The 26693-nt window shown below is 38.6% G+C and overlaps 1 protein-coding gene across 1 annotated transcript; it reads right to left on the bottom strand.

Moving 5' to 3' along the window:
- Positions 1-4083: 4083 nt before the first annotated feature.
- On the bottom strand, positions 4084-26403 carry MRAP2 (melanocortin 2 receptor accessory protein 2). The gene is made up of 3 exons (XM_044674080.1): positions 26262-26403; positions 9813-9912; positions 4084-4480 (listed from the first exon to the last, which is right to left on the bottom strand). The coding sequence occupies exons 1-3, from the start codon at positions 26386-26388 to the stop codon at positions 4084-4086; spliced, it is 624 nt and encodes a 207-aa protein (XP_044530015.1). The 5' UTR covers positions 26389-26403.
- Positions 26404-26693: the final 290 nt, after the last annotated feature.

Raw genomic sequence — 26693 nt, 5'->3', positions numbered from 1 at the left:
AGTCCAAAAAAAGTGATGAAGGTGATATATGTACCTAAATCCACTATGCCACCCTCCCTTATCCATGGAGTTTTTTCTATTTTTTTCTTTGTTGGCAATCTCAAATCTTTCTAGGCTACCCCTATTCCATCTTACTGAGAATTGACTGTCCATGTCTCAGCTCTTTATATCTCAGCAACAGTGATTTCTGGGAGGTAAATAAAGTATCCGAGGGATTACTAGATAGCATTTGCCCAACCCATGGATGGCCTGGGGATGGGTTGGACCTTTTGCAATTTTCAGAAGGAATGGATTCATATAAATTCAACTGAGATGGCAATATATTTGTAGAGAGTAAATAAGACACAACAGTCACGAAGCCATCATTAATTTGGACTATTTTCTCTAAGATTTGCTTTGAAAAAAAAAACAGCAACTAAAAAGCATCACATCACTCAATATACTCATATTGCTGCCAATTTTGTGGCACCCTATGATCTGGAAAATCTGTGTAAAAATTTTTGTTCCTCCCTTCATTCCAGAGAAGTAGTCTGAATTTTTTCTTTTGCTTTCCTGGGTAAGTTATACACATTTACGAGTTATTGAATTTAAGATATCTCTCCATTTCTAGCCTTTGCATGTCTGCTAAATTTCACATTCTTTTTTTCTCCACAAACTTTTAACTTTTTGCTTATTTTAACTTTAAAAAAGAAATTGCATATATTTATGGTATTAAAAGAAAAAATATATTGATAACACAGTATCATATATATACATATATTTTATTCATTTCTGAGTTTCTAAACCTTTTTTTCTGTGTCATCTGCTGGCCTTTGTGGGTTGTCTGCAAAACTCTCCCCAAATTCTCATTTAATTTCTTATGCCACCCACAGTATATTGAAACCACAATGGGCAAGGACTTAATGTGGGAGGGATCCCTGTTCTTTATATTGAAATGTTGAGAGGCAATGTGAGCCAGCCAACGTCCTAAATTCTGACACATACTATCTATGTGACCCTAAGTGGGTGACTTCACCTTTCAGTGGCCCAGCCAGGCATCTCCCTTAGGATTATAAATTGTACAAATGAGTTGTGAATGAGTTCCTTGTCCTGGGTGTTCCTACCCAGATACTTAATGAAGTGGGGTACTTCATAACACAAGTCCAGACACCCAGAAATTCAATAATTGGAACCGTTATTTATTGATTAAAAGGAAAAGAAAAAAATCTACCAGCTGGGACAGCCCTCCCTAGTGGAAGCTGTATCAGACTGACATTACAAGACAGCTTATATAGGTTACAAGATATGAGGCTATTTCCTTTCACATCCAGGTTCTTATTTGTCAAGAAAACACTCATTACAAACACAAGTAGTAGTAAGTGGATGACACTCAGATCACTCAGGGGATATTTGCTTTTCACATGTACCTAATCACTTATCCAAAGTTAGCTATATGTTTCCCTTGCATTCCATCCTGACCTATTTCTTTGTACCTAAAGTCCCTTTGTTGTCTATAGGGGAATTTGGACTCTAACCTACCACTTGTATAAGTTGCTTGGCCTCCTGGAGGGATAAGGTCAGTTTCCTAAATAATGCAAGAATGGATTAATCTATCTCATCTACTTCAATTCTACTTTATTCTCTAACCTATTTCATTTATTCAGACTACTTCATTATCTCCACCCTACTCCTAAATTCCTGAACTTATACACTGAGAAAAACATTCCCTACATCAGAGGTTCTTTTTTTGCTTTGTTTTGTTTTGAGATTCTTCCTTTTTTAACAACAACTCTAAGACCAAAGAGCAAGGGCTAGGTGAGCAGGTTAAGTGACTTGCCCAGGGTCGCACATTTAGGAAATTTTACAAGCCAGATTTGAACTTCTATCTACTATGCCACTTAACTGCCCCTAGGATCAGGGGTTCTTTAACTTTTCCTGTGGGGACCTCTTTGGCAGTCTGTTGAAGACTATGGACCCTTTCTCAAAATGTTTTTAAATGTATAAAATAAGATATGTACTATGATGAAGAAAATCAAAATTACTGAAAATAAAAATGGAAATGTTTTTCTCATCCAAATTCACAGATCCTCTTCCTTTTCATCTTCCCTTTCCCACCTAGTTGATCTAAACTTATCCATTAGTCCCTTAGAAGACTAGACCCCAGATAAAGAACTCTTGCTTAAAGTAATTGTGTCTCCCCGCCATGTTTTAAATATTCTTTCATTTTCTTTTTTTAACCCTTGCCTTCTGTGTTAGAATCAATATTGTGATTGGTCCTAAGGCAGAAGAGCAGTAAAGACTAGGCAAACAGAGTTAAGTGACTTGCCTAAGGTCAGACAGCTAGGACGTGTCTACTGAGATAATATTGAATTTTTTTTTTAAACTAGAACCAGGTTCTTTTTTAAATTTCCCACCCCACATCCAAGTAGTTTTTATGTTAGTAAAACTGCTCTAATTAGCCTCCATTCCTCTCTGGAATAAGCATTAGACTTCCAGGATAAAGTTATTTGCAAAGATTCATGAGAACGACCTCCCCATGTACCCTCAAGAACAATGTTTGCCTCAGGGATATTGGGGAGGGGGAAATATTGGAGAATGATAGCTTTGGATTAAAAGGGATTAGAGCTGGTGTAAAACATTCTCAGAGTGCCCTGTGTTTTCACAGTCTGACCACCATAGGAAATAAGATACTAAGAGAAAAAAAGGGAGGCAGCATGCCCATAAGGCATGTAAAAAAACCAAACAAACAAACCAAGTCATAGCTGAGCAGCTAAGTAATATGCAATTGAAGTCATTTATTTTACACTCTGAACCAGGCAGGAAGGGGTTGGTTGTTCATTACAGACAGTGAGAGATTTCATAACAAAAATGTCCTTACAAATTAGTGGCCAGCCACCCAAGCCACTCTGAGCAAAAGGGAATTTACTGGGTTCTGTCCCAGGCATCAGACTTGCTTTGATCATGCAGGATATTTTGGTTTGCGAATGGATTGCCATTGGTGTCACATAGAGCATCCATGGTATTCTGCATCCTAAGTCCCTGGCCTGGCAAGAATATACAACTTCATACTTTGGCCCCTTGAGGAGAAATGGCCCACGAAGAATGCTTTTCATCAATTCATAGAAAATGGCAACAGCAGATGAGAAGACTGAAGTACTAACATGGGATTAATGGCAGAAAACAGCCCTATTAAAAGCCAAACAAACTAATTTGAGCACCTTCTTGTGAAGAGGAGTGCTGGTCAGATGTATCCTAAAGGCAACTTAATAATAATAGCTAACATTTATAAAGCACTTTAAGGTGTGCAAAGCACTTTACAGATAATTATTTCAGTAGATTCTCACCATAGTCCTGTGAAGATCAATTATCCCTTTTTTTCCCAATTTTGTTGTCATTTTTCAGTCAAGTCTGACCTCATTTGGGGTTATCTTGGCAAATATACTGGATTGGTTTGCCATTTCCTTCAACTCATTTTACAGATGAGATAACTGAGGCAAACAGGGTTAAATGACTTGCCCAGGGTCACACAACTAGTTTCTGAGACCAGACTTAAATCAGGAAAATGAACTCAGCATAGGAACTAAAGCTGTGATTCTTTGACAAGGGAATGAATTCCTGGGTGAGGAAACTTCTACCAAAACAGATTAGTCCTTTCTAAGACTCAGAATCTTAGAGAGTTGCCTAGAATAATGAGAAGTTAAGTGATTTGTCTAGGATCACACAACCAGTATATGTCAGAAACAGGATTTGAATCTAGGTCTTCCTTGACTCCAGGTCCAGTTTTCCACCACTATACAAGCCTAGCTTTCAATTTTTAAGGGATTAAACCATTTCCAACCCACTGACAAGTGTGATAACCTAAATTCTTTCCCAAAAACAGTCTAGAACACCAAACCAAGAGGTCTAACAAGTACTAATTCACTTTGCTCTGCTTCCTACTTAAATCACGTGTATACACACATACACACACACACATACATACTCACACTCACACTCACTCTCACTCCTGAAACAAATGTGAAGCTGCCCATGAAGAAAATCCCTTGCTAAGCAGTAGTTGGACCTGTGGCATGACAAAGACTGTCCTTTAAAGAATATGTTTCTTTAATCTAGGACATCCTGGGAGGTCTGAGCTATTGGCTTGTTTTCTAAAACAATTGGTGGCTCAGAAATCAGGAGATCATCTTCCCCAAAGGAGGAGTTTGGGTCAGTGTGCACAAAGTTAGGGATGTTGAATTTGGTCATCTGGGCTAGGTCTTCCTCGTCTGGTTTGCCACTGCTTCTGGATCCCTCCTGGAAGAGTTCATCAGCATCCATAGCTGTTGCTGTGTGACTCATCTTTGGCCTTTCCAACTGTTCCATTTCATTGATGTAACAATGGAAGAGAGATCTGGACTCAGCGGTTGCTGGGCGAGAAAATACCTTATCTGGCTCTCGAGGTCTTCCAAAATCAGTAACAAAACTATTCATTCGAAAATGCTTTTCAGAAGGTTCTGCATTTCTAAAAAATGGAAAGAAGGAACAAAATTATGTACATTAAACTTCATTTACTTCCAACATAAATTACACATTCACATCAGAGTATGTTCGCCAGGGCATTGTTAGATTGTAAAATCTTTGCAAGCATGGATAGTCTCACCCTTGGTATTTGTATCCCCAGTGTACACCATGCCTGGACTCTTAAGATTAACTTTAATTTAATTGCAAAGATCTTGAATGTACCATTTTTACAAGTTCTCGCCTGCCCTTGGAGTCTCATTATTGTTTAATTTTAAAAAAAAAGTTACCCTTCTATCTTAGAGTCAATACTATTTATTGGTTCTATCACACTAATTATTGACAAAGGAAGATGCTCAAAGTTCTGCCTTGTAAAGATTAACCCATGCCCACCCTCTCACAGTGCAGAACAAATCCAATAAATTCACATTCTAGAAATGCTTATTAAACTCTTGCTATGTGCAAAACCCTTTACTTGATGGATACCAAGCACAATAAATTTAAAAAAAAACACTATGCCCTTTCAATTAATGTGTAAACTAATAAAGGATATGACTGTGAATAACCAAATCTGACAAGAATGTAAGAAAGCTACAAAGTGCAATGAAATTTCCAGAGATAGAGAGATCATTCCTGATGCCAACTGGGAGTAGGGGAGAAAATCAGAGAAAGTTTCATGGGAGAGGAGGCATTTGAGCTTGAAGGATTGGTCCACTGGGTAAGAGTGAAGAAGTACTTCCAGAAGTGTCTGTTTCTCCATTCATTGGAGTGTGCTTCCCTTCTATCACGGATGTGCTCTAAGGATCAAGGAGTTACCCTTGGACATAAGTGTCGTGTGAATCAACTCTAAAAATACAAAGAACATCATTTTGGAGACATGCCAATAGGTTCTGGTCTAAAATTAGTAGCTTCTTTGTCCCTGCTAAAAGTGATTTTTCCCACTCATACCCTCTCCTAGGAGTTTAAAAGCTGCTGGAGCCCAAGAACTGAGCATCTGATCTCCCCATGAACTAATGAGATGAGATGGCACCTGCAGAAAAATGAGTCTGGAGAGCTTTTATGGAAGGCACATTTAATGTGATTAGGCTCATGTAATTCTTCATTGCTAGAGCTGGGTAGCAAGCCTGAGTACCGATCACTCCTTTCAGTAAGAGATAGTCCTCTGATCTGACATTTTCTGTCACTGGCTGATGAAATCATGAGTGTGAAAAGACTTCAGATGTTCCATTGTTCTTCCTTCTCAGAGATCTCTGACTATATTTAAGCTATATGTCTCCTTTCATTACTGAGAATTATGAAATCCTTCTCTTAAAGTCCTTTAGGAAGAAAGAAATATCATTTTAAAAGGAAGAAAGATGGACCTATTTCCCCCCCTCTTCTGGTTGAGATCAGAGTGAAACATTGATTACTAATGTTCTGAACAGGCAAATGTAGCCTGAGGCTACAATATTTGGTTGTTTCGGTCATATTCAACTCTATGTCTCCATTTAGAGTTTCCTTGGCAAAGATACTAGTGTGGTTTGCTATTTCCTCTGACGGTTCATTTTAGAGATGAGGAAACTGAGGCAAACAGGGTTGAGATATTTGCCCAGGGTCCCACATCTAAGTAAGTGTCGGAGGCTGGATTTGAACTCAGGTCTTCCTGACTACAGGACCAGTGATCTATCCATTGCAACACCTATTAAGAGAGGGTGTGCTATTACTACTTGCCATTGTTGTTCCTGATCCCCCACAAATGAGCTTTTTACACAGAATCAGTCACCATGACACCATTAATTCAAATAAACCATTTACTAAATGTTAAAGTGAAAGTGGTTGTTCAGTGGATAGAAAGGAAGGTCTGAAGATAAGAGATTCTGGGTTCAAATCTGGCTAAAGATACTTCTTAGCTATGTGATCCTGGGCAAGTCACTTAATCCCAATTGCCCTTACCACTCTTTCACCTTGGAACAGATATTTAGTGTCAATTTGGAGACATAAGGTAAGAATTTTAGAAAAAAATAATTATTATAGTCATATTACCATCAAGGCAAGAATGATCACACTATCCCCATAAATTAGGGTCACACTCTTCTACCAGTATATACAATTTCCATAGGAAAGAGTGGGCACACATATCTGGAAATGTAGTAAAGAGCTAAATGAGGGAAAATACATGTACTCGGGGCAACTCACAACCCTTTGATATCAAGACTTCTAAGAGTAATCTTCACCATCCAAAGCCACTTCTCTGAAAGCCCCCTTTGGGTCCTCACCAGTTTCCTAGTAGGAAAAACCATTCTTCTTTTGCTATCAGTGGACAAGACAGTGACAAGTTCTTTTGACTATCACCTTTAACAAGGTACTGAGAAATTAGACTTTAGACCAACAATCTACTGACTGACCCATCCACGTAGGCTTTCCTGTTTGTTGGGTCTTGCCAGAGCTTGTGATTTCTTAGCATAGTCTTTGAAGCTCCCAAAGGTTACCTCCACAATATGGTGAGATATCAGAGGAGGTTTTTAGCAGAAGAAAGTCTCATCATGCTAACCACCAATTCCTGGGCTTTCAATCAACAAAGGAGAGATGGAGGCTAGGCAGAACCTAAGGTGCCTGAATTTAGAGTTCATTGAACTTGGAATCCATTGGCTCCAGGGACTTCTGCTTTCCTCTGAAAATTCTTTGGTTTGATGAAAATTCAAAAATATGTAAAAAAGAAAAAGAAAATCTTTTCCTATGAAAGTCCTGGTATTTTAACAACTGAAGATAAATCTTAATAAAGGCTAATAATATAATTGGGGTGGTTATATAATCTTATTTTTTATTTATTTGGGGTAAGACTATCAATTTATCAGTTAGGCTAGCATCAGTGGCCCCCTTTCTGATCAAAGACCCAAAGCTCCATCAAGCAGATCTGTTATTCAGCCCAGCCCTTGAATATCCCAAGATATCTCTAATTGGTAAATGGCTAATTTGGAGGTGGTCCGTCAAACTCTCACCCACTCCTCACTCCATAGGTGATGGAAGTATGAAATAGGTAAATTAAATGAAATAGGTAACTAGAGAATAGTGGGTTAACAGATGTAACTGACAGGCCTCCCTGGGGATTGAATCAATAAATAAACACAATGGGGTAGATTGAATGGGTAAGGGGGACAGTTAAGATGGTTAACACCAGGGAGTCAGCTGGGATACACAGTGGGTTCTTCTATTGCCAAGTACGGTATCTGGGTAAGAAATTAACAAAGAGAGAGTATTATAGCTAAGATATTTAATAAATATTGGGATAGGAATAGAAGGGGAATGGGTAAACGGAATCTAAAGATCTTAGGGTCTCCACCCAAAAGTACAGGAATGGAGAGAACTATACTAGCAGCTAAAAAATTTAAAAAATTAAAAACTATTCCAGTACTTTTTGTGAGAATATTTTTTAAACCCTTACCTTCTATCTTAGAATCAACATCATGTATTGGTTCCAAGGCAAAAGAGTGTCAAAAACTAGGCAATGGGGGATTTAGTGACTTGCCCAAAGTCATGTAGCTAGAAAGTGTCTGAGGCCAGATTTGAACCCAGAACTTCATGTTTCTAGGCCTGACTCTCAATCCACCATCAGGAGAATTCTTGATAAAGAGGAGATACTGCTTTGGCAAGCAGCAAACAAAGTTAATGAATTCTTAGCTATGAAAGGGGGGAGGGGGGAAATTGCTAGCACTTCACTTTCCACAAAACTCCCAGAAAGCATTTTCCCTTACAATGGCAAAAACTGTCCTTAAAACTGCAGTTTCCTTTGCTGAATAGCTCTCATAGAAAGCCATCATTAACTTTACAATAGCAGTCTTCCTCTCTCCCTTGCCTTGCTAAGGATCACTGAGTCTTTGGTGATTGTGTCACTCCTGAAACTGCCTGTACTGAGATCAATGAGAGGACCTGAAAGGCTCTCAGAGCCTGCTGGCACTTGGGGATGCTGTTAACCTATTTGACTTTGGAACGGAAGGTCATTGGCTGCAAATCACAGTAAAAGAAAACTCTGATGCTTTTAAATTTTAGAATAGATTGCAAAAAGGTAGAAGGGAATAAGCCTTAGAACCGAAAGCCCTGGGCTCAAATTCTAGCCCCACCAGTAAGTAGCAGGGTGACCTCAGCAAGTCACTTAATGTCTCTAAACTTTAAGGTCTTCACTTATAAAATGGGAAGATGACACCTATGACTCTTGGCGGGTCCCTTCCACAGAGCCCTTGGGTCATATCACTCAAGTGTAATCTGTATTGTGCCTGCTGAAAGGCAGCAGGTAACTATATCAATTATTCAGCAACAAAAAGCAGTTTCTGAGTTGAGAACCTCTAACTCCCACTTCTATCCTTGGGATGTCAGGAGGGATGTAAGGAAGGTCTCCAGGATTTGGATTAGATCCCCGGTGGGCAGGTATAGATTTGTATCATTAAAGGGAATGTTCCGTCAATGAAATATTTGGCCATTTGAGTATCTGAACAAATGCTTTTATTAGATGGGTTATTTTACTGGGGGGGGGGGGGAGAGAGGAGAAGCAGAAGAAGGAGATCTGTGATTTCCTCTGTATAAAGAATTTCCAGTGTGAAAATTCACTCTACCAATTTGGGATTTTCCCTGTGATTTATAGTCTTAGAGAGCTACTTGGGGCACCAAGAGAGGAAACAACTTGCTAAGGGATACCCAGGGGAATGTTTCAGAGGCAGGATATGAACCCACTTCTTTCCTACCACAAGCCCAGTGCTCTGTCCACTGGGCTAACTAGATGGTCCTCTGAGTGTTTAGGGAGGTCCAAAACAAAGGTCTATATGAGACCTGAGGAGGAGGGTCATCGTTAACGTAGGGACTGGGGAAAGTTTTACAGAAGAGGTGGCACTTGAGTTGAGGTTTAAGGAACCAGTAATGATTTAGCCTGTGACAAAAGAGAAGGGGGGGGCATTCCTGGCATGGGGACAATGTGCAAATATGTGTTGGAAGTGGGAGTGGAGTCAAAGCCTTGTCTCGTTCAGCTGGGGCACAGAGTACTGGCAGGAAGGGGATAGTGCTGGAAAGAGAAGATGGTTCCAAATTATTAAAAACTTTGGACAGCACACAAGGAAAAGAAATTGAAGAAAAGTCCAATAAGTAAAAATAATTTCATAAATAAGCATTTATGATGTAGCTGGCACTGTGCTAAGTGTTGGCAAAAGAGGGAATTATTAAAGATTTTTGAAGAAAGAAACAACGTAATCAGATGCATGCATACAAAATTTCATCTGCACAGGGAACTTCTTGTGTGGGATGTCCTTCCAATGATTCGGATTGCAACCTGTGGTGTACGGTTTATTCCATATGGTAATATTCAGACTTACTCTTGGTGTGGTGCTCCTGTTTTGGTCAGCAAAGTCAGTACAAAAAACATGAAAATCACGAAGACAGCAAGACCAACCCAAAATCCAATGACAATGGAATCTGCAAGACAGTTAATAAATGTATTAGTATTTCACCTCAGCTTTTTTTTAAAACCCTTAGCCTTCCATCTTAAAATGAATACTGTGTACTGGTTCCAAGGCAGAAGGCAGTAAGGGCTAGACAATGAGGGGTTAAGTGACTTGCCCAGGTTCACACAGCTAGGAAATGTCACATTTGAACCCAGGACCTCCCATCTCCAAGTCTGATTCTTTATTTACTGAGTCACCTGGCTGCCCCTCCCCTCAGCTTTTTAATGGAGAAGCAAGCATCATTAAAGGTAATGGAAAGAGTACCATACTTGATTCTTGTCCTAGTTCTGCCACTGGCTGTGTGACTCAGGATAAGTATTTCAACCTCTCTAGATTTCAGTTTCCTTATTGGCAATATGGTCATAAAAAAAGCCTAACCTGCTTTTATCACCAGGGTTATTATAAAAACACAATGAGTAACATTAGTGGAAAGCTATACAAACATAATAAGCTAAGCTATTAAGGTGTTTGGTCTGATCAATCCAAGTACTGTCTGGCTATGGAAACTGAAAAACTTTAATTTAAAAAGATGTTTTAATCATTACCCAAACTCTTCACCTTCCCACAGGTCATTTTCTTGCTGTTAAATGTGTTTTTTGTGGGAGTTTGCTGCATATGAGGCCATTAACTTCTCGGTAACTAGCAGTAAATGTCTTTGGCTTGAACCCTTAATGACTGTTTTCATGATTTACCAGTATCATGGCAAACTGGTCTAATAAGGAATCAATAACTATTTTATTTCCAGCCCCATTCCTGACTTACCATGATATTCTTGGAGGTCATAGCCTCTTGGAACCCAAGTTATAATTATATTTACCACTTATCTATTTCAATCAAATGACATGCCTTAGGGAACAACAGAATCACAGAATTTAAGTAGAGGAGAACTCAGAAATCATCTAGTCCAACTCTTATGCATTAGGTTGGCTTAGATAACACAATAATAGCTAACATTTATATAGCACTTTAAAGTTTGCAAAATGCTTAATAAATATCTCATTTTATCTTCAAAATAACCCTGAGAGGTAGGGAATATTATTATCAACAAGTTAATAATGGAAAATGAGGTTAAATGACTTCATTAGAGCCATACAGCTAAGTCTAAGACCATATTTGACAAAGCTGAAAGAGGTCAAGTCAGTTGCCAAAGGCATATAGATGGTGTATTAGATAGAATTTGGATCTTCCTGACTCCAGGTCTACCATGTAATTCACTGCCTCTACTATATCCTAATAAACAATTTATTATTAATTAATTAAAATATTAATAATAATAGGAATAGTCATCCAACTATGGAAAAAAGATGAGTTTCATTTCTTTATCTCTTCTTTAGTCAAACCTAATCTTAATAAGATTAAGGATATTATTTTTTGTTCAATTTCATTTTTTATTTCCATGATTATAATCATTATGGATATTGTTTTCTTGGTTCTGCTTCCTGTACTTTAGATGAGTTGATATAAATTTTTCCATGCTTCTCTGATTTCTTTATATAATTTCTTAGAGCATAGTGTGAAAGGGAATTCTTTATTCTCTTTGTCTATTTTGAATTAATCAACCAAAAACTTAAACACCCCTATAAGGGAGTTCACAAATCACTTACTTGGAGAGTTCCACCCTTTTAACTCAATCAGTCAGAAACTTATGAATCCTTTGTTAAGAGTTTATATCCTCAGAGGATGAGAGGTAGATCCCACAGACACTGCCTACCTAGGCAGTACTAGGCAATTCGGAAGTTGTGATTGGCCCCTGTGAAGTGGAGGAAGGGACAGGAAGTGACGTGGGAAAAGGACTATAAAAAGTCCTGAACTTCCTGCCCAAAGGGGCTTCTTCTTGAATCTTCAGCTTGGAGCTTCGACTGGTGACTTGCCTCTTGGAAGTGGATTTGGACAAGAATCTCAGCTTCAAGTTGGGACTTTGGCTGTTGGACTGCTCCTGGATCTTCTCCTTTAGACTTTCTCTTAGACGAGTGAGTAGCTGGCCTTCCCTTCCTGGCTTCTGGAGAGATTAGTTCCAGAGAGGCCTCCTTCTCCTGGAGGAGGCTGCGTTGCTGGAACCTTTGCATAAGACACCACCAGTTCTTCTGGGTGAGGGTTAATGAACCTTGCTGGGGCTGAGCCAGATACCAGAGCAACATTTACTGTGATAGGCTAAACATCTTCTTACATTTCTCTACTTTTACTCTGTCAACCTCTTTGTAAATAAAAGCTACTAAAAGTCACTTGACTTGAGCTATAATATTTTTTAATCGGTGACTACAGTATTAATTTTGAAGTATCATATTTAATCAAACCCCTAAATTTAAGTTCTTACAATAGTAATTATTCATTACATTGAACAACACAATTTGTTTATTCCCTAACTTATGGGCATCTACTCTGTTTCCAAATAATTACTACTACAAAATATGCCATTATGAATATTTGTGCATCGGTGGAACATTTCTTTCTGATTTTGATCTCCCTGGGGCATATGCCTAGTAGTGGGATGTCTGGGTGAAAGAATATGGGAATTGTGATTTTCTTAGTATAGTTCCAAATTGGTATCTGGAAAGGTAGAACTACTTCACAGCTTCACCAACACTTTTAGTAGTTTGCTTGGCTTTCCATAATACCTCCATATTTGACCACTTTCAATTTTTCTTATTGTTCCCAATTTTCAGGGCATAATATGAAGATTCAGAATTGTTTTTATTTTGATTTCTCTTAATTTTAGTGATTTGGAACAATCTCTTATATAGCTGTTAATATAAAATAATTCTTCTTTTGAGAATTATATTCTTTATCCTAAATATTTGTTTTCTATATATTTTGAATATCAGACAAGTGAGGTGGCTGGTCTTATAGCTAGGAATATCTGTATTCAAATTCTGAGTCTGACTGTGCTCAGGACAACTTTTTAAGACTGTAATCTATAGAATAGGAACCAGCGTGCACTGGGAGACAAAGTCCCTCAACAGGCTCTTCCCACACCAATAAAATCACAAATCTAGTCCCTATTGCTACAGAACCTTTATAAGAAGAATTTAATGCCAAGATATACATATACGTATACATATATATATATATACATATATATATATATATATTCCCCCCTCCAATTGCCAGCTATGGCAGAGTTCTATACTAGTTGTATCAATTCAATTTGTAATAAAACTTTTCCATTTCATATAATCCAAATGATTTCTTTTATCCTTTGTGTCACTAACAAAAAAAAAAATCTTTCCTAGATGCTATTCTGGCCATATCTCTCTCTGCTCAAAAATCTTAGAAGGATGAACTATCCCAGACATTAAGGGACCTTGGCCACAGATTTTTTAATATGTGTGTTCTATGCTCTTCATATACATGCCCTGTTCACATACTTCTCAATATATGTGCCCTTCATGTATGTGTCCTGCTCATATATGTTCCTGACACATTCTTTAGGTATACCCCAGGTTACATGTTCCCTATGCATGTGTACTTCATATATATTCCCTAACCATACATAATCTTTTCATGGGTATCTTCCCCCACTACTAGGGATATTCTCCATATTTTCTGTATATTGAACTAAATGTATTACGCTTTAAACAAATGCATCCTTTTGATGGCTGGTACAAATAAGCATATTGGGTGGGGAGGTTGGAAGCTCTTGAGTTAAGTGTTTGAGTGGAAGCTAAGTCAATCTACCAAGTACTGCCAAAAGTACTACAAAGTACTAGGGCAGCTTTTATTATTTTATAATGTTCTATTATATTTTTATTAAATAATTCACAATTAATCCATTTGCATTTTAATCTGATTTTGCTAGACTCTGGAGGGGACTTCCTGTTTAACACTTCTGATACAGGATTTTCAATCATTTTCAGTCTCGTTCAACTCTTTGTGACTATATTTGGGGTTATCTTGGTAAAGATACATGAATGGTTTGCCATTTCCTTCTCTTGTTCATTTTACAGATGAGGAAACTGAGGAAAACAGAATTAAGTAACTTCACCAGAGTCACACAGCTAGTACATGTCTGAGGCAGGATTTGGCCTCAGGTATAGCCATTAACACTGTTTGCCTCAGTTTCTTCATCTGTAAAAAGAGCTGGAGAAGGAAATGGCAAACCACTCCATTGGGTCATAAAGAGTCAGACACAACTGAAAAACAAAATTCAGCCTTCAAATTCCATAATGTATAGAAGAAGTTTATCAGGGCAGACGGAAATAAGATTTTCCTAGGAAGAAAAATGAGCAGTCAATAAAGGGAATAGAGATTGCAGAGAAGTGTCACATAGATAAACGATGCAGCTCAGCATACAGTGCTCTGTACCCAGTGGGTGTTCACTAAATATTGTTGATTAACTAGATCACGAAGAACATTCTGAAATAACACATCAGAACTAGCCTTAAATCCATAGTACAACACTTAATGGTCCTGCATTACTTCAGGTGCTTTCTCTATGTCCATTTTTATCAGAGCTCTGACCTCAGTCATAGTAGGGGATGGACCTTACTTACCAATGGCAGTACCTGATTGCTGTAAGATCCTTTGGTAGAGGAGATGAGTGTTAGATATGCTCCATGCCCAGTGGCATTTAGTGCCAAGCACTACTGTTTCCTGGGCAGTTGTCCCTAGTTCATTTTTCTACCCACTCTATAGGCTGTTAAGTGTTGTGTCTCAGGTTTTTAAACATTCCGTTAGAGCAGTGATTCCCAAAGTGGGCGCTACCACCCGCTGGTGGGTGCTGCAGCGATCCAGGGGAGCGGTGATGGCAACAGGTGCATTTATCTTTCTTATTAATTGCTATTAAAATTTTTAAAAAAATTAATTTCCAGGAGGCTAAGTAATATTTTTTTCTGGAAAGGGGGAGGTAGGCCAAAAAAGTTTGGGAGCCAGTGCTTTAGAGTGATGAGAAATCTTAGAAAGATCACCCTACCAGAAATGGAGATTGAATATCCATCACTTTCCATTTAATGTAAACTCCCTAAAGCCAACAGAGGACAGAATTACATGGACCTTAGTGATCATCCTATTGCCCTTAGCTTTAAAATGAACTAGTTGTTGCAACTGAGTATAATAGAGATATTCTAGAAGCTCTCTGGAGGACCTCAATGAAGCAGCTAGTTGGCACAGTGGAGAGAACACTGGGCTCAGAATCAAGAATATTCCTCTTCATGAGTTCAAATATGGCCTCAAAAACTCACTAGCTATGTGGCCCTGAGAAAGACACTTAACCCTGTTGTCCTCAGTTCCTCATCTCTAAAATGAGCCATAGAAGGAAGTGGCAAATCTCCCCAGTACCTTTGCCAAGGTAAACCTTAAAATAGGAGACATGAAGAATTGGGCACAACTGAAATGACAAAATAACAAAAGGGGAGTCTCGGGATTTGAAGTTCATATGTGAGATTCAATGCTATGCAATAATATTATTATCTTATTATTGAGCTCTATTTGGATAGGCAGTCAATTCCAGTTTTTCAATTTGCCTTCATTATTTAATATATCAGAGGTCATGTGGCATAGAGGATAAAGAGCTATCTTCAGTCAGGAAGAATTGATTCAATTCCTACCTTTGATATATACTAGCTATGTGACCTTGAACAAGTCACTTAACCAACCTCTTGTTACCCCATGAGACTCCCTAAGTCTACAAGTTGCAAAGAAGCTGCTAATTAATATACATCACGACAAGGAGCCAGTCACACAATTCCTTTGCAAATGAAAACACAGCCCTCCTACCACCAAAATGACCCATTTTTCTTTACCTGCATAGTAACTTAGTCTTTATTCTCTTTCTTGACATCATTCTTCTTTTTTCTTTTTTTTTTAATTTTATTTAATGAATTGATTTAGAATATTTTTTCATGGGGGGCAGCTGGGTAGCTCAGTGGATTGAGAACCAGGCCTAGAGATGGGAGGTTCTAGGTTCAAATCTGGCCTCAGACACTTCCCAGCTGTGTGACCCTGGGCAAGTCACTTGACCCCCATTGCCTACACTTACCACTCTTCTGCCTTGGAGCCAATACACAGTATTGACTCCAAGACGGAAGGTAAGGGTTTAAAAAAAAAAAAGAATATTTTTCCATGGTTACATGATTCATGCTCTTTCCCTCTTCTCCCACTCCCCACCAGTAGCCAATGAGCAGTTCCACTGGGTTTTACATCTTGACATCATTCTTAAAAAAATAAAATTTTAAATTAAAAAAATCTGTGGCCATAAAATATTGGTATTCATTCCCCCTTGATCCATCACAAAGCTTTAATTCTTTCTATATTATCTTTTAGCTCCTTACACACTTGTGAAAACCAGTCAAATCAACCATTATCTAATCACTGTTAGATAACAAGGATATAAAGGAATGAATTAAGCTATTCCACCCTCAAATATTATACCTCCTAAAGGAGAGACAACACAAACACTTATAATTAAATACAAACATATATGAAGTAACTTCAAGTTATCCCTATCCTTTGGAGAAATCATAGAAAGCCTTATATATGAGGTAGCACTTGATTTGCATTTTGAAAGGAGGTAAAGAGCTTAAGAGGATAATTAGATGGTGTAGTAGATAGAGTGCCAGACCTGGAATCAGGTTGATTCATCTTCCTGAGTTCAAATCTGGTCTCAGACACTAGCTGTGTGACCCTGGGCAAGTCACTTAACCCTGTTTGCATTGATTTCCTTATTTATAAAAATGAGCTGGAAAAAGAAATGGCAAACCACTCTAGTATCTTTGCAAAGAAAACCCCAAAGAGGTCACAAAGAGTCAGACATGACTGAAAAAAAAAAAAACTGAACAACAACAAAAAAGGAGCTTTAAAGGTAAAGAGAGAGTATGAAAGAGGGAAAAGATTATACAAAGGCATAAAGATAGGAGATGGGATGGGAGATGGCAAAAGAGAATTTTGCATGTGGACAAATAGCAAGTAAACCAGTTTGGCTGGTGTATTGAGTGCATAAAGGATAGATAGTGATGTGTAACAGGGCTAGAAAAGTAGGCTAGAGAGACTATAAAATTCAGAAGCCAAACTAGAGAGTTTACAACCCACAGGTGCGCCATTGTTGTTCAGTCATGTTTGACAACTCATGATTCCATTTGAGGTCAAGGATTACAAAAGAACTGCACCAAAGGATCCCTAAGATCTTTTTCAGTTCTAACAATTTATATGTCATGGTTCTAGGGAAACAAAGAAAATACAGTGTTCCTGGTATGAAATCTAAATCAATTCTCCTTCTAATATGCTTTTCAAAATTGAAATCCACTGTGCTACTAGCTGCCCTTAGGATGGCCTTACTACATGATATTTTCATCCAAAAACGAATCCCAGGCATAGATGCTACAAGAAGAAGGAGAGACAAAGTCGCTGGACTCCAAACTATCAATTCCTCTCCACAGAATATGAGAACAGGCAGAAATATTAGAGATCATTTAGTCATCCCCCTTCATTTTATAAAGAAATTAAAGTTTATCAATGGCAAATGACTTTTTTAAGGTCACACAGCTAATCAGTGGCACACTTAGGGCTAGAAACCAAGTCTAAGCTGTTTACTCCACTATGTTGGTTCTTAAAAAATGCTTGATGAAAGGACAGTTAGGTGACTCAATGGAGCAAGAGCCAGGCCTATGGACAGGAGGTCCTTGGTTCAAAAAGGCCCCAGACACTTCCTGGCTATAGAACCCTGGGCAAGTCGCTTAACCCCCCATTACCTAGCCCTTATCACTCATCTTGCCTCAGAATGAATATTCATTATTGATTCTAGGACAGAAGGTAAAGTTTGCTGTTTTTTTTTAATTGACTGACTACAGTGCCTCACATGAAAGCATTGCACAGTGTCCTGGGTCATGGAACTCAAGTGAAGCCAGAAAAGTCAAGGATTACAAAGGAACTGGACTAAAGGATCCCTAAGACCTTTTTCAGCTCTAACAGTTTCTATACAAAGATTTTATAAAAGCAAATAAAATACTCACAATGTTCCTGATATGAAATCCAAATCAATTCACTGTCTAATCAGTTTTGAAATTGAAATATTTAGACATGGTTGTATGGCAATACTAGGGAGAATGGAAGGAATGGCTTTGAAGACTTCCAAGAGAAATGGATCATCATAAAATCATCTTTTGCTCTAACCTCCAACTAAGGGTAAGGAAGAGAGACATAAATTTAAAAATGACAGCTCCGTAGTGGCCAATCATTCTGGGTTTTCTTTCTTTATTACTTATTTATTTCTACTCTATTTGATATGTAGTGTTCCTTTAGATTCCCTCCCTGCTCCCGTAAACCCCAGACCAGAAACGGAATTTAATGATAAGCTTTCCCTTTGGTTTTTACATTTTTATTCTTTTCAAAATAAGGAAGACCAACACTTTTCCTTGGCAAGGCTATAAGTCTGAGTGACTAAGAGAATGATGGCGGCACCCAAAGAAATAAAGAAGTTGGGAGGCAAGGGCAGGTTTTGGTGTTAAGCTGGTTATTCAATTTAGGACATGTAAGTTTGAGGTGTTGTCCAAATATCCAGGTATAGATTTCTAGCGGGCAGTTGGGTATAGGGCATAATCATTTAGCCTGGATGTGAGGGGACCTACATAGAAGGTGGACAGCTAGGTGGTGCTGTGGATTTGTCAGGAAAATTTATCTTCCTGATTTCAAATCTGTCCTCAAACACTTACTAGCTATGTGACCCTGGGCAAGTCATTTAACCTTATTTGCCTCGGTTTTCTCATCTATAAAATGAGCTGTAGAAAGAAATGGCAAACCACTCCAGTATCTTTGCCAAGAAAACCCCAAATGGGGTCATGAAGAATTGGGCAGAACTGAAAAGACTGAAAAATTCCCTTCTCTCTAATCACACTAACAAAACTTTCATTCTATCAGTCACCTCTCATCTAGATTACTGGACCTAGTTGGTCTCCCTACTTAAAGACTTTTCCTTCACAAATTCATCCTTCCCATAGCTGCGAAAATTGGTATTCTGAAGCACAGATTAGACTACACCATTCTCTTGCTTGAAAGCTTTCAATGGCTAAAGGATGAAATCCAAACGCTTTAGCTTGGAATACAAGACCCTTCACAGTCTGACTCCAGATAGCCTTTATAGAATTATTTTGCATTTCTTCCTTTAACAATACTGTATATGCAACCAAATTCCAGTTCCCTGATCTCATCTCACTCCCTACTCATCTCTGCCTATTGAAGCCCATCTCAGGTGCCACCTCCTCTATGAAGCTTTCTATGATCTTCCCTTCCCCTCCCCCTCCAAAACATGTATACTCTTCCCGAAAGTGATCTTTTTCCTCTAAATTTCTTAGAACACTTCATTTACTTCTATTCTTTGGCTCATTACATTTTAACTTGTATCATTGTTTTGTGCCTGTGTTTATACTGTATCTCCCCATTAGCCTGGGAGTTACTTGAAAACAGAGATCATCTGTGTTTGTTTCTTTTTAAAACCCTTACCTTCTGTGTATTGTTTCCAAGGCAGTAGGAGCTAGGCAATTGGGGTCAAGTGACTTGTCTAGGGTCACACAGCTAGAAAGTATCTTTTTAAAAAATTATCTTTTATTATATACTTAGTACCCACCATCAATAACAAAAAAATGTTAAACTGAACAAAAGCAAATAAAAATTATGTGCAAAACCACAAATTCTACATTGTTTGCAATTTGTTTAAAATGTGTAATTATGTGTTTTTATATGTATGTTAGTATATTAGCATCTACTTTTGAGTTCCCTTTGGATTTATTTTTCTTGAATATTTTTCTCTTGATTTTGTGACTTATTTTTTTTAATGTAATCATGGTATATTTTATTCTTTTTCTCTTTTCATCTCTTCATTCATTTCTCTCATTTTCTTCATATTTCCAGTATTTGTTGTTCCAAATAATTGAAGATGTCGGTTGATTTTAATAGGTCTTCAGAAGCAGTTTTCAGACTGATCACGGGCCTTCCTTTGACTTGTGTGGGAACAAAGGTAAGGGTCCATTGAAGAGTAGTTATATGGCTGACAAGGTGAAGCACAATCTCACCATTCTGTTCCCTAACTCAACATTTATTTGTGTTATTACTGTTATGGTCTTAACCTAGCTCAAGAAGGATTTCCCATGGGGCAGTTCTTCAGCTTACTCTACCCTTCCCCAAGGATGGTACGGTTCTTGTGGTTTGGCTTATGTTACTCCACTAGTATCAGTGAATGACCACTATATTGGCCAGGTAGACAAGTCCACGGCCAGGAATCTAGGTTCTTGGTGGCATGCTAGACCTAAAAGGTTAAGGCCAAATTTAGTAGCATCCTCATCAGCAGTACAGAAGTTTTTTTCTGGGCACTTCTGCTGAAGTTTGGAGTGATAGCAGTGACAGACTTTATTAGAAAGATCTCGGCTGAGGATGAAAGATTGGCTCATGATACAGCTCAAGCCATCTCCCGAACTACTAAAGCTATCTCTTTCCTACAGGAGGAGGCTGACTCCTTAGCAAAAACAGTTATACAAAACCAGCTGGCTCTTGGCATGCTTCATGAGGAGGTACGTGTGCCCTTATTAATTAATCTTGTTGTTCTTATATAAATAGATCTGGAGAAATTGTGACAAATGTCCATGAGCTTCAAAGGATTTTAAATGGCACTCAGCAAATTGCTGTAGAGACTCATGCAACATCTGATGATACATGGTAGGATCTTTCATGGCTGCAGAGAACTGGTTTGTTTGCTACTATAACCAAGTGGGCTCTTCTAATCTTGGGAATTGTGGTACTCTTTAGAACTTATCTTAGCGGTTGCACTACAGTTTATACCAAGCTTTTACCAGGTGAAATTATGTACAATCACACCATGGCTCAGAGTATTTAAATTATTCATTTCTTGTTGCTTATAGTATATTTTTTCCAGGAAGTATCTGAAGCCAAATTTGAACCCAGGAATCCTATCTCCAGGCCTGGTTCTCTCTCTGCTGAACCATTTAACAGCCCTCATCATCTATTTTTCATCCCCCCATTTTTTTTTTAGAGAAGAGGTAGTATGTACTTGTGGTATGATTAGTTTAAGGTGATTCAACGCTAAGGAAATTCCTATTATTAGTATAGATGAGCCACTCCTCTGAAATGAATAGTCTTAGAGAGTTGGCTAAGGACTATTTGAGGTTAAGTGACATAGGTGGCACAATGGATATAGGGCCAGGCCTCAGTTTCCTCATGTGTAAAATAAACTGGGGAAGGAAATGTCAAACCACTACAGTATCTTTGCCAAGAAAGCCCAAATGGGCTTGTCCTAGGTCAAATAGCCAATGTGTATTCAGAGACAGAGTGTAACCTCTCAAGCCTTCCTTGATGCTAGCTTCCCAACAACTACAAGACATTACCTCTCACGTAGCAATTAAGAATCAATCTTGGTTACAAGCCCAGTTATACTACACCAAGCGCTGGGCATATAAAAAGAGGTAAAATATAGTGCCTGCCTTCAAGAGGTTCACACTCTAAAGGGGGAGGCAACAGGTTAACAAATATATTCAAAGAATTATATGGGGCAGTAAGTAATACAGTAGAGAGAGCACCATGATTGGAGTCAGGAAGGCTTGGGCTCAAATCTGGCCTCAGATATTTCCTAGCTGTGTGACCCTGAGTAAGTCAGTTAACTCCATTTGCCTACCCTTTGCTGCTCTTCTCTCTTAGAAGTGATACTAAGACAGAAGGTTAGAGGGATTTTTTTGTTAATTTTTTTTAAAGAAGCTACAAACAGGCAATAGTTAACAGAAGGAAGGCACTAGAATTAAGAGAGTTAGAAAAGAGTCCCTATAGAAGAATTGTAGTTGAAACTTAAAGGAAGTGGGGGAGGTCAATAGATAAAGTTGAAGAAGGAGAGTTATCCAGACCCGGGGGACAAACAGAGAAAATGTCTAAATCTGAAAGAAGGGGAGTCTTGTTTGTTGAATAACCAGAAGGCACCATTGCTTTAGTCTCCTCAGCAGCAAGATGAGGATGTTTATGGGCCCTACCTCCCAAGGATATTGTGAAGATAGAATTTTTAAGTGCTTTACAAACCTTAAAATACTATATAAGTGCTAGCTATCATTATTATTATTAAAACTGAATGCTTAAACATAGAAGGCAATGTGGTGTTGTGAATAGAGTTCTCAACCTAGAATCAGGAAGACATAGGTTCAAAATCCATCTGAGATACCAGATAACTTTATGACTTTGGTCAAGCATTTAATCTATTGGCCCCAGTTCTTCATCTGGAAAATGGCTTCTCGGGTCCCTTTTAACTTTAAATCTAATGATCTCATGAAACCTAACTCCCCACACTTCACTCAAGAAGGAAGATGAGATCTGCATTCTTAAAAATAATAAATATATTGATTTGTTTTGCCAGATTGTGCATACTTGTCACAAGAGAGGTTACACTGGGAGGTAGGGTTAGGGAGCACAGGTTAGTCACTTTTCCAGTCATATCTGATTCTTCATGACCCCTTTTGGGGTTTTCTTGGCAGATACTGGAATGATTAACCATTTCCTTTTCCAGCAAATTTTACAGATGAGGAAACTGAGGTAAATAGAGTTAAATGATTTGCCCAGGGTCACACAGCTAGTAAGTGTGTGAGAACAGATTTGAACTCAGAAAAATGAGTCTTCCTGACTTTAGGGCAAGCATAATACCCACTATGCCACCTAGTTGCCCAGATTAGTCAATAGTAATAGGCAAAAAAAAAGAATATTAACTTTTTTAATGCACAGAAGAAAACAAAAAAATGAAAAAACCAGGTTCATAATTACCTGATAAATTATATTCAATGCATGCATATGTATGTAAATATACATGTATACATATGGACACAATATATACATCCATACACATATATAATTATTTCGAAAATCTTAATGCAAAGTAGATATGCTTCTTTAGACACAATATGCATAACAGAAGTTCAGGGTTTCTTATGTAAGTCTCTTGTCCTTTTCTGCACCGGAAATGTCTGTTTATTGTCCATTGTTAAATAGACAAAAATGAAATCAAAGTAGGTTGTCCATATGAGCCTTTTGTTGTGTTTCCATCCTCTTTGGGGCATTAGCTCTGGGATCTCTGGGTCAAACAGTACAGATAAGCAATTCTGTTACCTTTTTTGTTGGGAATTTTTTAGAACAAGTGAGCAATGTGTACTGGCCTCAACGAGCAAATGTCCCCATCTAGATGTCACCAATGAAAATAAAGACTTCAATTTCTTGAGGTAAGTCATCTAGAGGAAGATTTTTCAATGCAAAAAATCTACCAGATTTTTCAATGCCAAAAAAACCCTTTATAGATATATGTGTGTGTGTCTGTATATATGTACATGGATATGTATGTGACTAGATATGTGTGTGTGTGTGATGGTCAAAAGCTTGGATTTCATCCTTATATTCCTTCTTGTATTCCTTCTTAGCTCACTGGCAAATTCTGAATTCTTCACTTTAGAGTTAGGGAGGTATGCATGAATAGAGAACCAGAAATGCAACCACCCTTGAGGTTATATAGTCCAATTGTCTTAATATCTAAATGGAAAAAAAGGGTGGGTGTAATTTTCTGAAGCCACTATTATTCACTGCTTAGGTAGAGATCTGAGCCCTTTCTTTCACCGTTTTGTTTTAATATTATTGTTGTCATTTCATTAGGTTATTTGTGACTTGCCCAAGGTAGTAAGTGGCTAAGAAAGGATTTCAATGCAAGTCCTGCTTCCACTATACCACACTGCCTTGTTGTAGTAGCAGCACTGCTAGTTTGGGGGATGTTTGCTTTCTTACTGAGGAAATATTTTCTGCTTAGTAAATTCAAATCAGAAATCTGTCCCCTACATAAGCCCAACCCAGTGATTAGCTGTTAAACAGCCCTTCTGGGTCAGGAAAATTTAGGAATTACTGAAGGAAAATATTTTCCATCTGCCCCATGTGTCTCCTTCAGATTTCCCAGAGTGCATGATTATCTACATCTCCAGGGGCTATAAAAGCCAGGCAAGCTATGATGGTACCTATCTCCACCCCAGCGTTGCCCTTGGCCTAGGACTTTGTAAACCAGACAGCACGGTATAATTGTGAAGTTCCAGCTGCAGCCAGCTGCAAGCATCACCTCAAGCATCTGAATGGTTATCACTGAAGAAACCAGGGAGGGCTCCAGATGATGATTATTTCTCTCTGCAGCCTAGGGGAGAGAAATATAACTCCAGGCTCCTCCTCTGCTGCTGCAATTGTGCTTAATGAAACAAGGCTGTTTCCTTTTGGCTGCTGAGGGCTCATTTAGGACCAGATTGTGGAGTGATTGTGTTCTCATTGGATGGCATTTCCAAGCTGTGTGCTGGATCATTAATTGTACCAATATCTCCCCTAACAATTCATAGTTGTAACACAAAGAAATCTCAACCATTCTATCCCCGCCTCTTCTTCTCCTTCTCCCTCTCCCCCTCCCTCTTTCTTTCTTCCTCCCTCCTTCCCTCCCTCTCTCTCCTCATCTCCTCTCTCTCCCTCTTTCTCTCTCTCCTTCTGTCTCTCTCTCCTCTGTCTCTCCCTCCCCCCTCTGTCTCCTCCTCTTTTCTTCCTCTCTCTCTCCCTCTTCTCCCTCTCCCTCTCCTCTCTCTTCTCTCTCCCTATCTCTCTCTCCTCTCTCTGTCTCCCTCTTTCCTTCTTTCTCTGTCTCTCCCTCTTCCTCTCCCTCTTTTCTTCCTCCCTCTCCCTTTCTCCCTTTCTCTTTCTCTCTCTTCCCCTCTTCCTCCCTTTGTCCCTCCCTGTCTCCCTCTCCCCCTACATCCCTCTGTTCTCTCTACAAGCAGAGCCAGATACTAGGGCTGGGCCAAGAGGGTGCCCAAGGTCAGATATTATATACAAAAAGCAAATCCCCTAAAACCTCTGGCTCAGAGTCAGCTTCTGTATAGATTTTACTGTGCGGCCTTCTCACAGCTTTGGGCCAGCTCTCAACAGACAAAAAGATCTAAATCAGGCGGGCTGTCACATACAAGATTTCCCTCTCTGCCTAAGGTTTGGGGGGAAGCACATAAAATGCACTATTTTCACTCTCTGTCCCAGGGGGTGTCTTCCTTTTGTGCTCTAGGATATCAGTACAGTGGAAAGAACAATGGTTCCAGAGTCACAGGACCTGGGTTTAAATCCCATCTCTGACACTGTGTCGGTGATCTTGGGGCCTCAGTTTCTTCATCAACAAAATGATGGTTTGTTGGTCCCTGATGACTCCTGATATCCATTCCAGCTCAGTCTACGATCTTATTATATTTTGAGGAGATAGCCTCATTTTTGCAGGTTTTACATGCGTAATGCCAGCACTAAACCCAAGTTCCTATCTGCCTGTCTCCAGTGTTTCATAACTGTGCACCCAGAAGCAAGTCAACCAACCTCTCTGAGCTTCAGTTTTCTTATGTGTAAAATAAGAATAACAAATCTTTGCACTGCCAACAGATTTCATCTGATTGTTGTGAAGAAGGTGCTTTACATACCTGAAAGCACTAGGCAAATGTGAATTGTCATTAAGAAGTTCCCTCTTTAAGGAATCAACCAACAAGTATTTATTATCTCCTAATGCTCTAGGCTCTGAGGAAGAAAAGACAAAAATAAAAAAATCCCTGCCTCCAAGAAGTGCTACACCCTATTGTTTACAGAAAACTTGCACTGCTTTGACACCTCCATTATTCAGAATAGCCCAGAGTTGCCATGTTGCCTCAGAATGATGTTCTATTTCTTTGAAAAGATTAAGTTTTATTTTTTTAAAAACTCTTACCTTCTGTCTTAGAATTAATACAAGTCTCAGTTCCAAGCAAAGGGCTAAGAAATTGTGGTTAAGTGACTTGCCCAGGGTTGCATAGTTAGGAAGTGTCTGAGGTCCAATTGGAACCCTGGGCCTCCTGACTCCTTGGCTGGCACTCTATCCACTGAGCCACCTAGCTGCCCCTCAAAGATATGTCTCAAAGGACCAAATAACAGGTCTAGGATTTTATTTCTTTCTCAGATTTTTTAAAAGTTTATTTGGGGAATTAGTAGATGAGGATTAAAGAAAGAGAAACCACATATGAGAAAATTCATTATTGAGCAGTTTCATTTTTTTAAAAAGAATTGATCATGCTTTTAACTTTTAATGACAACGAAACCAGTTAAATACACATTTATGATTATTTACACATTAATAGATTTTCATGTACTAGCAAAATTCAATCAAAAATAGAGAGAAAAACACATCCTCAAAATTAGAAATGAAAAAAGCAATCATAATAAATAGGAAAGAAAAAAGGCTGTTTCACAGAGAGGAGAGGTAGAAGGAAAGGAGTGAAAAATGTATTCGTGAAATTGCACATTTATAATATAGAGCCCTCAGGCAGAACTTACATTTATGGGCTTTCAGACCTTCAAATGAAACTGGTCCAATTTCATAATATTCATATTCCCAAGTATAATCAGAATTGGATGAAGATGGCTGGGATGTTCTGTTGGAAATTAACCTCTGTGCAGACATCTCTAACCTGTGCAAGTGAAGAAATAAATAGAAATACAGAATCTGTTAAGTCATTGACAATAGCAAGGCTTTTCCAATAAACTTTCCCCATTTCTTCCTTCATTCAAGGAGGTCAACCTTCTTGAACCACTGATGAGGTAACTCAATGATGCTCTGCCCGGTACTCTACCCAGGGAGTTACACAATGTCCCTGCTCTCTGAGAGTCAGAAAAAAAAATCCCAAACCTTTTGACAAATTATGTCAAGGATGTAGGTAGAAAATAATCATCAAAACCAATAATAGTAACCGAATTTATAAATGAGTA

Source organism: Gracilinanus agilis, chromosome 4 (genome assembly GCF_016433145.1).
Source record: "Gracilinanus agilis isolate LMUSP501 chromosome 4, AgileGrace, whole genome shotgun sequence".
NCBI lineage: Eukaryota > Metazoa > Chordata > Mammalia > Didelphimorphia > Didelphidae > Gracilinanus > Gracilinanus agilis.
The sequence above is the reverse complement of the archived record's forward strand: the minus strand, read 5'-3'. Positions and strand labels throughout refer to the sequence as shown.

Excerpts from the sequence above, each read along its gene's own strand:
- MRAP2 (XM_044674080.1), bottom strand. The coding sequence starts at position 26,388 with ATGTCTGCACAGAGGTTAATTTCCAACAGAACATCCCAGCCATCTTCA. Across the intron at positions 9,913-26,261 it reads AGGTCTGAAAGCCCATAAAT|ATTCCATTGTCATTGGATTT; the intron begins GTAAGTTCTGCC and ends ACTGTCTTGCAG. Across the intron at positions 4,481-9,812 it reads ACAGGAGCACCACACCAAGA|AAATGCAGAACCTTCTGAAA; the intron begins GTAAGTCTGAAT and ends TCCATTTTTTAG.